Raw genomic sequence first — 18,023 nt, forward strand, 5'->3', positions numbered from 1 at the left:
GTAAGGTGAGTCTATGATATTGAGTAGGGGAAGTTCTCCTTCAGTGTATGAGCAGCAAGCATGCTTGAAACTCTGCTGTGGGATGGATGATAAGACTGTAAAGAGCTTGTGGGTCAGGATTAGAGGGCAAACCAACACCGGTGATGTTGATGTTGCCTGCTACAGTTGTTATGTTTAGGAAGTAGATGATGAGATCTTCAGACAACTGGAAGAAGCCTCATGTTTGAAGGCCAGGGTCCTCATGTGCGACTTAAACCAGTTTGATGCTTACTGGAAGAACAGCAGGACACAAGAAATCCAGGAGGTTTCTGTGATATGCTGGTGATAGCTTTGTGATGCAAGTGATTGAGGAACTTGTTGAAAGAAGGTGCTCTTCTGGACCTTGTATTACAAGCAAGAACAAACTTGTAGGAACTGTGACAGTCACTGGCAGCCTTGCATACAGTGACCATGAGGTGGTGAAGTTCAGGATCCTGAGAAGAGGAAACAAAGCAAACGGCAGGATCACAGTCCTGTACTTCAGTGAAACAGACTTTGGTTTGTTCAAGAATCTGTTTGGAAAATAAAAAATAATGTGTATGACTGAACAGAAGCTCCATGCATACTTCTAAAACTTCTGAAATTTTGTGTGTGGATGACTTCTGTAACACTGTTCAGGCTTTGTAATTCTACATTGCCACTATTTCTTTTTAATGAATGCTGGGGAACTTGATCTTTCCAGAGAGAACTAAAGAGAAAAAAGAGGGTTGTCATATTCCAAAATGGTGTCCATTTGTATGTTTTCAGAGGTATAAAGGTTTCAGTGATATTACAGAAAGTGCTCTTCCTAAAATATTTTTTTCAATTGCTCTCAAAAGGACTGAAGCTAAGCTGTTGTCAGCCAAGGAAATGTTTCACGACAGTGTAGGGAATCATCATCTCAGTTGGTAGCATCTAGATGTTGCTTATCCATAAAAACAAATGGTGTTCTGTTTCTGCATACAGATGATTTTTTAGATGACAGTAACAACAATCTCCAAAGCTCAGCAGAGAGCATAGGGATCGGCAGTAGATGAAGGGATGTGGGAAGGCCTGGTGGGAGTGTGGAAATGAGAATGGCAGAAAACAACTAGAGAATGTAACAAACCTAGGTCTAAAAGTTGAACCTCTCTCTATCTCTCTCTTAAAAAAAAACGACCAAAAACTAATGATGCAGTATTGTGTTTCTGTGATTTATTTATTTTTTTTTTTGTCTTGTGTCCATTACACTCATAATAATTAAAGAAAAGGTGATTTTTGTGTGAAGAATTTTCTCAAAATGTGCACATTTTGTAGTTAAATTCACATATTTATGTAGTAAAATCAATGTTTAGGATATTACTTATAACATAAACATTACAGACTCTGGAATTTCAGAGTTCAGGGTAAAATATAAGCAAAACATAATAGACAGGCTTTCAGGGAAAAGACAACCAAACAAATTTCTTTCTGCTCAGGAGTGATCTTGAAAAAGAGGAGGCTAAAGCTAATCATTTTTGCTTACAAATATGTTTAATTAAATTTGTGTTGATGAACACTAATTATATATTAATCACAACTTTGTCACCCAAATGTGTACTTGTAAGAAGACTCATCTCTCTCACTGTGGTATTAACAAAGGGAAAAAAGCATTCCTAATAGTTCAATTTAGAAATCTAATGGATTTTTTTTTTTTTTTTTTTTTTTTTTTTGCAAAATGCTAGTCATGACAGGAGTGGATCAGAGCTCTACTCCTCCTATTACAAGCGGTGTTACAGATCCTTAAAACTTAACATTTGGGAGAACTGGCTTATTGGCTTATTTGACTGGCTGAATGTCCATGGCTTCTTAACATGGTAAACTGAATTACTTTCTGTGCGTAGCCTTTAAACCATAGTGACTTCAGCTTAAAGAATAGCAAGATGTGGAGTTACCTGAAAAATGGCCTGTTATCTAACCATGCTTGGGCACCTAAAAGATGAAATCAGGTTGATTTAGTGAAATGTGCACAGAAAGTTATGATCAGGCACATGCATGAGCAGTTTCATTGTTCCCAAACTCCCAGTTTGTTATTTCCTGTTTCTCTTTCACTTTGGCATGGGGGGAGGGAAAGGGGATTGTGTGTACTTTGCTTCATATTTAAGGAATATACGTGATTCAGAAGTTATTTTTGTCTGTTAGTATGGTAGTAACAGATCCAGAGTAATTATCTGGAAGACCAGACTGGCTGCATCTGCCAGGAGATCACTGCTGCTCCGCTTCAGTGAGCAGGGCTCTTTCTTGTCACAGGGCATTGAGTGCTCACTTGCAAGGGCTGGAAAGTTAGACAAGAGTTCATAGTTCCCTGTTCCCCAGACTGAAAAATAGTAGGCCGTGGTCACTCCTCTTTTATCCAAGACAATGGGTGGTACCCTTTCTCTACACAGTGAGTCAAAAGCAAAGCACGTCACCTTAGAGCATGCTTTGATGTATCAGTTGATCTCTTCTAATAATGAATTGGTACCAAACACGTTGGCCCTGTTACCCACCTTTCACCCATCACTCCTTGTGTTAGATCCAGCCTTTGTGTGCTCTGTGCTCATGGGGTGAGACATTTTGTCTGAATGGTTTGGTTAAAAAAAAAAAAAATCATTGTTTTTTGTTATTGTTATTTGTTTTTCCTGCAGTTGAACTGATTTTTGTATCAGAATTTCATAGCCACCAGATCTGGCATGGGGGAAGTAGCATGAGTGTGAGACTGGAGTTTGAGAGGTCGGGGACAGAAAGAGGGTGGCTGCCCCTTTAGCTGTCATTTGCTTCTAAACCTGCCATAATGGCATCAAGAACAAAATATGCTAAGCTTGCGGTATTATTTATGAGAAGGTTCTTGAACTGGAATCTGTTGTGGAAAAGTCTCTGTCAGAATCTGCAAGTGTTAAAGTAGACTCTAATGTATTTGAGTTCTGTTTTAAATGAGAGCTCATATTAGAGGTAGTCCCAGTGACCCCTGTCAGCTGTGTGTTGGCAGGTGGAATACCCTTTTGTCTAGCACTTTGTGGAGTACTGCCTGTAATTTCTTTTTGATTGGAAATACTGATTTGTTGAAGTCAAACTGCTCCATATAAATGTATTGAATGTTGTCATATCCTCCTATTATAAGTCAATGAAAAATTGAACTTGCAAAAGGTCAAATCATTTTCCTTTGACTATGCTGTTTTGATTTTCATTAGCAGTAACAAAATGTCTGATCATATAAATGACACTGCCCTGTAAAATTCAAAACAGTGGAGATCAAATAATTACTTTTGATACTGTTGGGACAAAGTAATTGACAGCCAAAGCTTTTGGGGGTAGGGTGTTACTTTGTGGGGAATCTCAGCTTTGTGCTGTAATTCAGGATGAAAGAAGATTTTTGAAATGCCATTTTGCTGGAATTGAGATGGTAAATTTCCTCACGGTGTTGTGAAATTGCTTGTGGCACTGGATATCTGGAGTTGTACTACTTCTACCAGGTCAGGTTATTTACATTTTTATTATCTAGTCTTGCCTAAACTCTCTCATAGTATGAACTAAAAAGGTCATCCCTTTAGACTACTTATTTTATTTATACTGTGATGGAAAATGAGGAATGAATCTATCATAGAACATGGAGCAGTGGAGAACAAACTCAATCAGTCTAAACTGGGTTATGGAAATAGGCCACTTTATCTGTGGAATTCCTAGATGGTAAGTTATATGTGTGTGTATTGAAGGGGTATTTAATCTATTTTTTTAAATGGAATTTTAAAGTCCCAGGAGCTCTATGCTTTCTTAACTTCCCAAGTTAAACTATCCTAACCATCTTTTCTAATCTGTAAAATTTAGCACTGGGTTGTAATGTGAGTTTGTGTTATTTTTTCAGCAGAGAATGTGCTCAGGTCAAACATCGGATTCATATCCTCTTGCTTTGGTCCTCTTGTTTTGTCTGGCTCTGTAAACTAGACAGGAATTTAGTATTTTGGGCAATACTGTGGGCATAGTAATTTTATTAGCATGATGTGACTAGGCTTCCATGAAGTGCTGCAAGAGCAATAAATTTCTTGCCAAAGAAACATGCTTTAATATAAGAATAAACTTGAAAGGAAAGAATTTCCAGTTGCAGAAACTTGCCATCTGGGTAAGGATTTAAGCCTCAGTGAGTTCAAGTCTGCAGAAGCTATTTTGCATTATGAAAGCACTGAGAAGCCTCAGCTTTAAACTGTCATGCACTGAACTGTGCAGTTCAGGAATATCTGTCCTACAGAGTCTAAAGTTTAGGCAGATGAAAGGGTAAGAACTATTGAAGGTATAGAGCAGTGTAGAACTATACGAAGATAGTGCAATGGCAGTAGACTGGTCTACATGCTTTGTGCTAATCGAGCCCTTTGTGTTGAGAAGTAATACTGAATATGATATTAATGGCAAGATTTCTGATGAAGATAGGCCAGTGGACAAGCAGATTCCCACCATAAAAAAATGCATATTGTTATTCTCCTTAGGGTTTATTTGAAGTGATCACATTAGCTGTGTTAGGCAGCATGTGCAGATTTGACAGCGTGGCTTCTGTGAACATGCTTGTTCTCCAGAAGACAAAGGATTTTGCCACTTCTGATTCTCTGTGTTACTTAAGAGATCCACATGGCAAGAGAAACTTTCTCATTTCATCACTTTGAAACTGTCAGTAGAATTTTGAACAAATTATTTTAACTAAAATGGCTATTTCAGAGCATCCTGCTGTCGGACGCCATCTGTTTGGTAAGCGTCATCATTTGTGACTTCTGCAGTGTGGGAACCAAATGTCAGAGACTGTCAAAGTGTTTTCCATCATGGTTTAATTCTGGCTGAGCAGAAACCCTGCTTATTCACTTTGTTCAAATAACGTACAGTAAAGGTGGTCTTTTCAGTTGAGCCAGCATTACAGTAGAGTGAAACCTATAGTCATTTTACAACCAGATTTCCTCAGGCTAAGGATTGGTAAAGAACTGAGGGATGTATTTGGTTAAACAAGAAGAGTGTTGAAGTACAATCAGATACCACCCTACTAATCGTTCTTGCCAGTATGCTTGGTAGATTTTGAAAATATTACTTTTTGGAACATGTCATACATTCAGGTATCAACTTCAAGTCTAGTCTCATCTGGATGATGTTTTGTGGATGTTTTCTTAAGTATACAGTATAGTATACATAGTATATAGTATAATATACAAGCATATAGTGCTGATCCAGCCATTTTAAATATCATTCTTTGTCTAAACTCTCCTGTTATCTTAAAGTCATGTTATTTTGCACTTTTGGTCACAGGTCCCAAATTCTGGGGCTTTTGCAATTGAAATTTAAGTAGTTACCGTTTTTTTTCATCTCTTGATTTTTTTTTCTTTCTTTACAGTTCTATATATATTGCATGTTTATGAAATTTTGCATTAAACTAAGCCTTATGGGAAGAACATGGGCAAAGTTTTTCTTACATGTGCAGTCATATAATTCCTTGCATCATCAGCATCCTATAAACAAGTGTGATCAGCTAACTTGATAATATGTGGCTTTGTGCATTTGTTTTTTATTTTTTTAATTTATGATGAAAATTGAATGTAACTTCTTTTTCTGTCCTCATCTCTGAATTTTACAAGTTAGTTTCACAATCTTTTCTTAGGAAAATGCTGTTAATGGAGAGCATCTGTGGTTGGAGACAAATGTTTCTGGGGACCTCTGTTACCTGGGGGAGGAAAGCTGCCAAGTGAAATTCTCAGTGAGTTATTTTCAGATTCCCTTCTATGTTTCTGTTATAATGAGCCTGACTTTGGTTTGTTACACTGCTCAGAAGCCTGGCAATTTGAATTGCTTACTGCTGTTGTTGTGCGAGTGTTCTGACAAAAGGGACAAAAGATTGTGGGCTAAATGTCTTGGGAAAACATACAAACAAAAAAAAACCCTCAAACAATTTTGAATGACCCAGATTATTTACATAATGAGGTTAGGCTTAATGAATAGTTTTGATTAATATGGGAAGGAAAGAATTAAGTTACTGAGACATTTCAGAAATATTCAAACTAGCCTATTTTGTTTATATGGAGATAACTCTGAAAGTAATGCCTCCTATTCGTTTCCATGGAAACTACAACAGGCATGGAAAGCACAATGACACTATTTGATAGAGCAAACCCTCATCTACAAAACAGTATTTTTCAACATAGATACCGCCATTAGCTTATGTGTTCTCAGCAGTGAACAAGAGCCTGCATGCCCACTGTGCAAGGCTGTCCCAAATGTGACTTGTGCTTCATGTCACTGACACCACTGCTGAAATGCAGCACCCACCACCTCACTGTGCTCACATCCACTGTTTGGTCTCCATAAATATTTAGCAAGCATCAATGAATGTCAATGGGTGCCATTTTTTTCCTCGTGGAGGAATTCAATGATACGCCTTTGCTTCGTATCAGATGCCATTTTGTCAGACCCCCCTCTGCTGCCTTCTGTTACACAGCAACAACACGTAACAGAATGTTTGCAGAAAAGTTTGTCCTCTACCGCCAAACTACTGCCATCCACCTCATGTCATGGGTCAACATCATAAAAAAGCCCTTATGTATACACATGTATCACTAGTTGGGTTGTTCGGGTAAGTATCTTCACTTAACTAATTTTAAAGTTAAACCACTTCAGCAGAATAAATGAAAAAAAAAAGAAGTCTTCCCTGGTTAAGATGAGAAACTTTATTAGAGAGTGGGGATCCTGTGTTCAGACTGTTGCTTTGATTCAATGCCCAGATGAGCATCCTGACTCTTGGGCTCCAAAATGTGAGGAAAGTCATTCTGTGGTGCCTTAGAATCTGCTTCTGTGATTTTTGCTTTGCTTACTACCAACCCCCACCCCCTAAAAATGCAGCATATCAAGTAATTTCATTCAAATTGAGGTATTTTGATACTTTGAATATTAGTGGCACTTTGTTTGATCCAAATCTATAGTGCTTTATGTAGCTCCAATTTAATAATGTCTTCCTATGGCTTCTCAAGCAAATTAGTTTCTTTATAATGTGCAACAGAAAGGTCAAATCTGGAAAGGACATGTCTGCTTAGGAAGGCTATGAAGGAAAGCCCCACTTGCAAAACAGTAGTGACTGTGGGGCAATATTCAAGACAAGTGTAATGCATTTGCCCTACAGTTGTATTGGTTCTGAGGCAATGGGCTTTGGAAAAATCAGGAGGCAGGATTTGTGTCTGAGTAGACCTTTGGTCTGGCCCAATATGACTCTTCTTAAGTTCTTAATAGAGTGACTAAATATTTCCTCATGATTTAGCTCATTGAAAATGGCATGGAAATTTAATAATGTGTTGCATAAGACTGCAAGGCTGTGCCTTGGCTTTTTAGAGGAACACCTTTAGAAGGTGGAAACAATGTCTGTAATAGCTGGTGAATTATACCCATTGATTCACATTTTTATTTGGGATGGTGCTGGTGCACATTTTATATGATAGCAGAAATTTCAGCCAATGGGCCTTGAGATACTGAGTCATATTAAGTAGAGTTCATGGTTACTCAGTTTTTAATTGCCTTTCTTTTGCTTGAAGTGATTACTTTTGTAACATGTTACAGTATAAAGAGCTTCTGTTACCTTAAGAGCTCGAGATGGAAATGAAAATGTAGTTAACATTAGTTGTGGTCAGCTTTTTGAAAGAAGAATTTTTGAAGACCATTACATCTTTCATGCCTGTCATGGTCTTGCTTTGACTTACCTCTTTACATTTAGACTGTATAAGATCAAATGCTTGCAATGGAGAAGTGGCAAAAATCAGCTAAGTTGCAATTGCAAAGACTTTGTATTCTTTGGAATATGGAGCTGAAATATCTTAATAAATCAAAGAAAATAGAAGAAATGGAGAAGACTGATTTTTAATTTTTATCTTTTTAAAAATTATTATTATTATTATTATTTTTACTATTCTCTCTCACTCAAAAATAAAACAAAAAATGTGCCTGTAACTTATTACAGCACCACCAGGAACACATTCAAATTAAGATATTTAAAAATTAGCTGCTTGTAAGGCATTATCTCTATTTGATTTTTGTAATTTTTCATCTAAAGAACTGATTTCTTTAAATCACCTTGGTCTTTGTGATGAATATGGAAACAGGAAAGCTAACAAATTAGAAAACAAATGAAATCCTGGAGAGTTTCACAGTGTCATGGTTCTTGCAGTGAAACAAGAGGACCAAACTCCACATATACACAAACACACAGTGAGGGAGTCTTTTTGTAGTTATGAGAGTCAGTAAAACCATAATGACTACGGAATTAGCCTAAATGGTGTTCTTCCCTGCTCCTTCACTTTCAACATATTGTAAATTCTAATGAAATAGGTTGAGAATTTTGTTCTTGCTGTACATTTCACAATGTTCAGTGAGAAAGTTATCATTCTCTGCTAAGGGACATAGTTTTTTTTTCTTCTGCAAGAATGATTGGGCCCATCAAAATCAATACTGTACGATGAGTATGAAATGATATACTCTTCTTGATTGAACTGAGTCCTCTGATTTGCATGTGTAGTTTTTCTCTTTTAGAGCAATGATCTGTACTGTAACCTCCTTATCTGTTACTGGAGACTCTTATCGCTAGTTCACAAGCTGGAGTACCATAGATTACTGTCTTTCACAAAGTCCAGTGTTTAGTAGGAAGAGTTTTTGACCCATTTTTTTTCAGTAGACAAAACAGTTGAGAATACCAAGAGGAAAATTATATATTCAGTAAAGAGAGAAATATCTCCTGTTTCATAGCAAACGTTCTTCTAGTAGAGAACAGTGTATCTCCATCCACATACTTCTCCCTTTCCTCTTGCAGAAATCAGCTCTGCGGAGGAAGTGTGCTGCCTGCAAGATTGTGGTACATAATGCGTGCATGGAGCAGTTAGAGAAGGTAAGGTATTGCCATCTTCTGGAGACTGATGGGCACAACATCGATCTATTTAATTTTCAAGCTGAGCTTTCAGTCTGAAAAATACCATATGCCAAATGAGGTTTTCATGGCTGTTTTGACAATATATTTGTTAAAATGTTGTCTTAAATTTTCAGCTTACGTGTTAAAATAGATTTCTTGAAACTCTGTGAACCATTAGAAGAAACAAACAAACAAACAACAAAACACCATGGAATGCTTTCACAATTATAATGATTAAAAAATATTTTCCCTTTGCTTCTAGACTGGAAACTGAAGCTAGAAAATGCAGTATCCTGTCATGCACAAAATTGGCCTTTCAAAATTCCTCAGCTAAGCCTAGAATAATTCATCCTATGACAGCTATATGTATTATGATCAAAGCAGCATAAAATTCTACTGTGAATATTTTCCACTGTATTTACTAGGCAATTTTATTTTCTCCTCAAAACCTCAGAAACAAAGTTATTTTTCTGAAATAGAAAACATCAAACTTTCCCTTTGTGGTGCCATTAATTCTATGAGCATCTGTCCTGTTACTTCAAGGAGACCTTTTTGCCTCCAAGTGCCTACAGAATACTGATCACAGAGTTCAGTTATCTCATCACTGATCCTTATTCATTACACCTAACTAACTGGAATGTAAAAGGGATTCTCCACCTCTGCTTTTTCATTCTTGGTGGGATATGTGTAAAGAAACAAGTGGGAATATCTCCACTGATTTCATTAGAGCTTCATTTTCACTCCTATATGTTTTGCAATGTTGTTCTCCATAAAAGAAGCTGATGCAAAACAAATTTATAACAGCAACCCTTTGGAGAGAGCTTTCGTTTCCCAGTATTTGGGCTTGTGTTGACAAATGTCACAGTGATTGCCATAATATCAAATTGGAGAGGCACCATTTCCGCCCCCAATGCTTTTACCCGCAGTGAAATTAGCATTAGCACATGCTTTCAGCTCAAACTGTTACCAGTGAATTTTTCATGAGTTCCTTCCTCAGCAGCATTGCTGGCTCTCTACAGCCCAGTAAGCTGGTGGCATTGCCAGTGGTAGCACTTAGATAAAACCCATTCTGTTAAACTTGTTTGTGCCATTCTAGAGAACATGAATTGCACCTCTTGGCAGAGGGTTACTATCAAGTCCATGTGCATCTTAAGCCTGGTGGAGCTTTAAACTGGTACATAAGTCTTCTTTTTGGCCCTCTCCACATAGGTGTTAGTTTTAAGTAAACTAAATATAAGCTGGAAATCTTTCCAACTTCTCAGAACTCAGAAGTGGATTAATGAATTGCAATTCCACATGAAGACCAGTGAAGAAGATAATGCTATAGTTTTGATTTCTTTTTAAGAAATAAGTATTTCATTCACTTTTTTCTCTTCCTCACTTGAACTATTATTTTGAAGGCCATGATTAAATGAGGTAAAAATCTTCCTTCTGTAGGAAGTAAAGAATTGTATTCAAAACTGAGGAAACTCGATCCTTCTGTTTTCATAACAAAATCATTTCAATGCAGTATTCTTAAGGGTTTTACTCTTTGAAGACTAGTCTATTTAAACTTGAATCCATTTCGTTTAGTGCATTCCATTTATCCCTTAACCTTTTCCTTTGACTCTCCCTTCTTCAATATGTCATTTTCTCTTTATATATTCTATTGTTCTTATTTCTATTGATTTTACTCAAAAGATCATAGAATCATAGAATGGTTCATGTAGTTCCAATCCCTGACATCTTTCATTAGATAAGGCTGCCCAAAGCTCTGTCTAACCTGACCTTGAACACTTACATGGATGGGGAACTGTCATATCATATCATAGTATCATAGTATCGTGCGAGTTGGAAGGGACCTTAGAGATCATCGAGTCCAACTCCCGGGATTCGAGCCCTCTGTGTAGCAGAGCGGCACTTCTACCCCCTGCTCCACAGGGGGAATTCGAACCCGGGCCCCCTGGTGTTGCAAACGGGAACTCTACCGCTGCGCCACCGGGGCACACTGTCACCTTCTTTGGGCTATGTTCTTCAGTGTCACAACACACAGTAAAGAATTTCTTCCTAAAGTCTAGTCTAAATCTGTCCTCTTCTGTTTTAAAAACCATTACTCCTTGTCCTGTCACTACAGGCCCTAGTAAAACATTTTGGGTTTTCTCATCAGACTCTCATGCGTTTTTTATTGCTTTTTCTCTTCAACATTCTAAAAAGCTGTTCCCTTCATGGAAGCTCCTGTTGTCCTCTTTCTGCCTTTCCTCTCCCATCTGAAGGAGGAAATACCACTGCATGAGGCAGTCTTATGCTCCCCAAGCAGCCTTATGTAAGGAAAAGGTAGAAATTTATGATATTTATTTATTTATTTATTTATTTTTTCAGAACAAAGATATTTTTTCCACAGATTTTGTTTATAAAGGCATAAATCTGAGTTGTGTAAGATTTCCATCTCCCATTAACCTTTGGCAACTCAACTTATGTCTACTTTGGTTACAAAGTATATTCTTAAGAAAAAAAGACAGATGAAGCAGTTTCCTCCTTGGCACCAGAAAGATGGTTTAAATAGTTGAAATGAGCATGCAGCAGTAGTTTTAGTGATGATGAGGGTTGTGAAAAGATCTAGGAAAGAGCATCATTATGGCATGTGAAGAGAATGTCTGTCATCCAGGTAAGTTTGTTGAACTAGTGAAATAAATATTCTAATAGGCAATATATACTTTGGAAGCGTGCCCTAGATCAACATGTTGGAATAAACTCTCAGCTCATTTTCAGTTCTAACGGCTTTATTTTAATGCCAGATTAATTTTCGCTGCAAACCAACTTTCCGGGAAGGGAGCTCCAGATCTCCAAGAGAAGTAAGTAATGGACAAATGATGGTTGCATTCCATTTGATTTGTGCGCTGATTCACCTGGTGTAGAACTGCATCCGTGCTTTTAGATTCAGAGGAGTCTTAGAGTATTTGTTCCCAGTGGGACTTTCTCCTCAGAATAAATGTAAAATGAATTCTAGCTGAAGTGCTGTATTGCTTACACTGTCAGGAATCATTTTGTCTTTCTGCTGTCTCTTTTCCCATTCACTCAACCATTCAGTTTTTTTTTATTTTTATTTTTTATTTTATTTTTATTTTTTATTATTTCCATATTTGGTAGCATTTCTTTTGTTTCTTTCTAACATTTCAAGTAGTATTTTGGCTTCTGTCTGATTCCCTAAACTTCTGCTGTACTTTCCCTTCATTTATTTTGAAGCACCCTTAGTGTTAGAAGACTTTTTTTAGTAAAATAAACATTCAAAAACTTTTGCATTTCATCGTTCAGATACTATGCAAATCCAGTTCCCTTGAAGGCGCTGGATTGATTGTTCTTACTGCTACATATATCTGTCTTAGTCACAAAGTTAGAAGCTATTGCTTCCATAAGACAAAATAAAACCAAAACTCACCCTCCTTCCTGAGCCCCGAAGAGGAAAATTCCTAATCACAGTATGGAAGAACACTTGATGACTGCTGTTGTTTGTTTTTCACTTTTGGTAGTAATGGGATAGGAATAGAAACTCCATTTGTTTATGGGTCACTCGCTGTACAGCTTCACTACTCCTTAAGCAGAGCTCCCCTTAAGCCTCCTATTTCTTCCTTAAGCACTACCCCTTAAACCTCCTATTTCTTTGGTAGCATCATTTCAGAACTTCTTATAGCAGAGGTAGTTTCCAGTAACATGGGCTCTGCTATGCAGGATGGTGATAAAGCAAGGTGCAAGTGAGGCTCCTTCTAACTCCCTTGCCTGCACAGAAGGAGTACAGCAATCCTGCACACCTTCTATTCTCTTGCCCAGATCTTGATGCCATCCAGGGTGGAAGTAGTCCAAAGAGTCTAAATTACTTCAGTAACCAAATGACTTACTTTTCTCTTTTTCTTCTCCTGCACTGACTTGTGATATTCTTGCTTTATATAGCTGTATTTCTGAGCAGAATATAACTGGACCCTATGTTGTTGTCTGAAAACGTTGGTCCTCATGTCCTTCTGTGCTCTTTACATAGGGGATAGCTATTCAGGTCATGCAATGTTTTGTTTTTTTTTTTCTTTTCCTTTTGAGGGTAGTTTGGGCCACATGGTGATATCATCTTGTCCTTATTCATCCTCTGCTTTTGTTTGTGTCTGGGATATCCTAGGGGGAGCTACTGTATTTTGATCCAGGAATGGCTGCTTTGGCAAAAGGGTCCTTTCCTTTAATGTCCATAAACCAGTTTCACATGGATGGTACCTTTAAGTACAAGCTACCATCTCTTCCTATAACACTATCTTTGTTCTTCTCTCGCAGAACTTTGTCCGACATCACTGGGTACACAGACGGAGGCAGGAGGGGAAATGTAAGCAGTGTGGAAAGGTAAGATTGCCTGTGCATCACAAGTACAACACTGGGCACACAAGCATTATCATAAACTGAGTGGTAGTACCTTTGACTTACACATGGGAATAGAAAAGGCAGATGCATCCATGCAAGAATGAGCCTCTTGCATGTCCTGGAATGTTGCCCTGCATCAGCCAATTAAAAGGGCAAGAAGGAAGGCAGTGGCTCCTTGATCTTTTTTTTCTTGGTTAAGCAAACCCAGTGCCAATGTTGTGCTCTTGTAGTGATAGCCTCTGCACCAACACTGTGATTACTTTCTGTTTTTTTCTGACTAATAGAAAAAGAAAGGTTGTTGCTTTCTTTCTGTCTCAGCAGACTCTACACTTTGTAAGACTTCATATTTACTATCTGTGTGGCAAAATAAAAGCTTGTTTCTAAAAACCTTTAAAAAAAGGAGTGTAAGTTGAAGATTGGTCTTCTGAAATATTATGAATCCCTGAAATTTGGTCTAGTGGTTGGTGACCCTGCCCGTGGCTGTGGGGTTGAAATTAGGTGATCATTATGGTTCTTTTCAACCCAGGCCATTTAAAGTTTCTATGAAATAAGTTAATACTGGGGATTAATTTCCTTATTCTAGCACTGTATTCTGTCCCCTCTTAACAACAACTAATAAGAATGTGTTTTGTCTCCATGGCATGACAGTTTAGTTAGAAGAAATCACATTTTAGATGGATGCTGATGTAGATCATCAAGTGCAGCAGGGCATAACATAAGAACATGATGCTCTTTTTTAACAAGTGGATGCAAATAGTGCAAGGAGGGACTTCACAGGTAGCATTTTTATGGTACATCTTCTTTGCTACTCTGGATCATCCTCTAGAAAAGTATTTCTGAACCACATGCTATGTGAAGAACCACCTTCTTATTCATCTGTTATCTTCTAATGCTTCATAGCTCTTATGTTGGAAGAGGTGATAAATAATTGCTCCCAACCCATGTTCTCTATGCCATTCATTGTGTTTAATATTTCTCTTGCACTTCTGCTCATTTGTTTCACTTGCAACCTGAAAAAAAAATCTAGTTTGCATACTTTCAGCTATTATTGTCTTTGTTACCTTATATCTTCAGAGAAATAGAGATTTTTTTTTTAATATTTTTTTTATTTGCATAATTTATCATGAGAACAATGAGACCATGTGGCCCAGCATGCAGTCCATGACTGTGTGTGGTAATAGAAGCTTAAGGATGAATGCAGATTAACACTTATTCCTAAACTAATAATTACTAGCTGCCAGTAACTTAGGGATTTTCTGAGACTGAATGCATCTGTACCATCATACTAAAAAGGCTTTTAATTTGTTTTTACTTTCTGTGATGTCCAAAGCAATGTGCCCACCAAACACGCAGTATGCAGTTACAGCATTGGTCACTTTCTGTTAGTAGTGCCTTAAAAGACCTGTGGATGGATGCAGGGCTTTGTTTTCATTGCATATAAGTCACCATCTAAGTGTTTCTGTTACTATTTGTATTGGAGTTGTAGTAGTATCTGTCTCTCATACAGTAATGTTACATTGGAAAGTGTCTGAGAGCCTTAGAAATAGAATAATTTGTATTATTTTTTTTTTCCATGACAAATGACTGCTCCCCCTAACACTGATGTGAAAATGCTCTTTGATGGTAAACTGGTTTAAGGATATAACCAAAACATGCCAAAGCTAATGATCCCTCTATGATGTGTATGTGAGTACCTTTATTAATGAGGGATTTTATCCCAGTTATTTAGGCAGATTGCAGTCACCAATGCAAGCTGGAGATTCAGGTGCCCTTTTCCTCCAAATGTGTTTTCTCTGTTGTGCATGACTGTGTACTTCCACAGGAGCAGTTCACAGCATGGAATTTCATGGGTTGCACGGCAACCTGATGCCAGTGAATCAGGGCTAATCAGGTACTGTTTGGCTGATATCCCCAGGAAAGTGAAATTACTTTTCCATCCACACACCTCTGAATTTATACAGAAAGCTTCCTTACATAACCCATGGATGAAGTAGGCTAACTGAATTCTCGTGTTTTCTTCTGACTAAGGAAAGGAAGAAGAGAGAATTTCTGGTGAATTATGGGGTCCCTCAGTGTTTCAGCCCATTAGTCTACTTAAAATGTCCCTGAGACCTGCAGCCTGCCACTGTTTTTCATCATTCACTCTGAAAGTTAGCTTTCAAACAATCACTGTCTTATCCCAAACATGTATTCTTAGGAAGAATTAGTTCACATCTGTAAAGCGATTTGAGGAATTATTGGTTCTTATCATTAATATGGTTTTACTGCTATGTATTTTCTCTTATGGCTCCCTAAAAGCTAACTGGCTTACTGAATAAATAAGAAATGATCCATCCAAAACCAGGCAAGCTGCTCAGTCCACATGTGTAAAATACACGACCAACAGGCTGTGGAATTAATGAACTGAATTTTAGGTTTCATTAATAGAAGTTTGGGGAGAGCAAAATTTTTCTCATGCCTATTAGATACCAGAACAAAAAAAATTTCATGCTGATGAGAGGCTGATTTGTTCTTTTTCAGTACACTGGGGCAAAGTGCAGGATTTGTGAGAATCTTTGAGAGACCTCAGTCGAAGTAAATGAAAACAGTTCTTTGTCCAGTATCAGGTTTCTCTTTCAGCACTTGTCATATATACTATCAGTCTGTTTGCTCTTGTGCCCACACAGGATATCAGATTGGATCTGCTCAGGCAGAAGCAGCGGACTGGCTTGTCTTTGTGAACCCATTTGGCCATGTTCTGTTACTAAACTTGGATATGCTAAATCATCCCCATTATGAAGAACCATCTCGTTTAGCTTCTCTTAATATATATCCTTAGATATCAGGGGGAAGCTTAAAAACGCCACAGAGTTGTCACAGTCGGAGGGACATGGGAGTTGGTGGTGTCGTCAATTACATGCTGAGGACATGAGGTAGCTGCAATGTGTATTACAGCAGGTAGACAGGGAGAGCCTGCTCCCCATGAGTGTATTGATAAGACTGTGCTCAGCAGCTGTGACCAACATCATATAAGAGGAGGCATCACTTTTGGAGCAGCCATTGTAGTCTCATTTTTTCCTGCATGTGTTCATCTTTCAGTTGTTTTCCACAGCAGCTAGAATCTTAACTAAAGGTGCAGTGAATCTAGATGTTACTAACTCAAATTGCTATAGCATTTTGCATCATGTCTTGGGTAAGTGGAAGATCTTAGTAGTACTCTGCTTGTCAAAAAGAAAATGGATTCATAACCTCATAATCTGTCAGAGAGACTTCTAATTAGAAAAAAAATTCTGAGTTCTGAGGGGCTACGTAGTGTGGAAGAAAAATACTTAATAAAAGCCAAAGAATATGGGATTCGGGCTTCTGAAACTTTAAAATAAATCTAAACTTAAAAAAAAAATAAAAAAAAAAAATAAAAGAATCTGACTACAACAAACAGAAACAGGTCTTTGAAGTGCTGGACTTTCAGTCTCTGCAGACATTAACCCAAATCAATTACTTTTCTGATTTAAATATTCAAGTGAATACATGTTTTTAGGCCATAGTTCCAGTTGCCATTTGTTACCCGTGTTATGTGCAAGAAGAATATATATGACCAAATGATCTTTGGAAGAAAGAGATCTATGTACTGAAATTGCATTCTACAAAATTAAACTGTGAGAAAATAAAATCCCATATTTGATGGTAGTGGTGCTTTTATTTGTTTGTTTTTCCCTTTAAAACTATAGTAGTATATATTTTAATATTTGATTTGAATTAGACAAACTTATTTTTTCTTCCTTTTTTTTTTTTTTTTTAATGTACTAAAAAGGTTTTGATCTAAGTCAACTTAATAAAACAATAAGCTTAATTTCTCAAATGGAAGATTTCCAGCCAGACATTATAGTTGATTCTACTCTATGCTAAAAATAAATAATGTTAATAAACCCAATTCTTGTTTATATTTAAAGCAAAAAAGACTGCAGTGAAAAATGTTCAATTCAGCATAAAGTCTGACTGTCACAACTGTAGAAAGCCATTAAAATAACAATTTCTTCTCTTTCTTCATCTCCCTTTCCTTCTCTAACCACAAAATTTTATATAAAGCACAAAATTTGGAGAAATGTCTTTAAAGAGTGTGTAAGAACATGCTGTGGCTGAAGAGCCTTCTCTATCAATCCTGTCACTATTTTATCCTTCCAAAATATATTTGGAATCAAAGGGCTTTGAGGCTGAACCAGCGTATGGGACTTCACTAAACTGATTTAGACTAGCACAGTTATGTGGCAAGAATTAAAGACATAAATTTTCTTGTAGTCAGGGTGAATTTAACTACTTTTCTTCTGCTTATTGTAGGGCTTTCAGCAGAAATTCTCCTTCCATAGTAAAGAGATAGTGGCTATCAGTTGTTCCTGGTGCAAGCTGGCGGTAAGTGGATAATATTCATGGAAAGCTATAGCACCTTCGCTGTGTAGCCTCAAGGCACGTAATTTCATTTGGGCTGCCTTTCGGAGTTTCTTCTCTCAATGAATCACCACCAGTTTTGCTCTTTCATTTTCCTTTTGCTCAGATGCCATAATTTCATCTGGGCAATACATGAATCCTACTAGGAGAAGGGTCTTACTGCCCCATGTAGTCACTGGCTACCTCCTATCAACGCCACACTGCTGCCAGCTCAAAGAACTAAAGGGTTTTTAATGCATTTAGTGTGTCAGGCTGGATTATGGTCTTTAATCTGTTCTTATGTAAGTTGGAGTGATTTTTT

The 18,023-nt window shown here is 37.4% G+C and overlaps 1 protein-coding gene across 4 annotated transcripts in view; it reads left to right on the plus strand.

Annotated features, from left to right (window-relative positions):
* DGKI (diacylglycerol kinase iota) overlaps window positions 1–18,023 on the plus strand; it is a 206,354-nt gene that overhangs the window by 80,429 nt on the left and 107,902 nt on the right. For all 4 annotated transcript variants that reach the window (XM_072346703.1, XM_072346788.1, XM_072346853.1 and 1 more), the window contains exons 3-7: window positions 5,645–5,740; window positions 8,831–8,905; window positions 11,701–11,757; window positions 13,217–13,282; window positions 17,615–17,686. In XM_072346703.1, coding sequence (XP_072202804.1) covers window positions 5,645–5,740; window positions 8,831–8,905; window positions 11,701–11,757; window positions 13,217–13,282; window positions 17,615–17,686 — 366 coding nt within the window. The remainder of the gene's footprint in view (window positions 1–5,644; window positions 5,741–8,830; window positions 8,906–11,700; window positions 11,758–13,216; window positions 13,283–17,614; window positions 17,687–18,023) is intronic.

The sequence above is a fragment of the Excalfactoria chinensis genome, chromosome 1 (assembly GCF_039878825.1).
Source record: "Excalfactoria chinensis isolate bCotChi1 chromosome 1, bCotChi1.hap2, whole genome shotgun sequence".
NCBI classification, from domain to species: Eukaryota; Metazoa; Chordata; class Aves; order Galliformes; family Phasianidae; genus Excalfactoria; species Excalfactoria chinensis.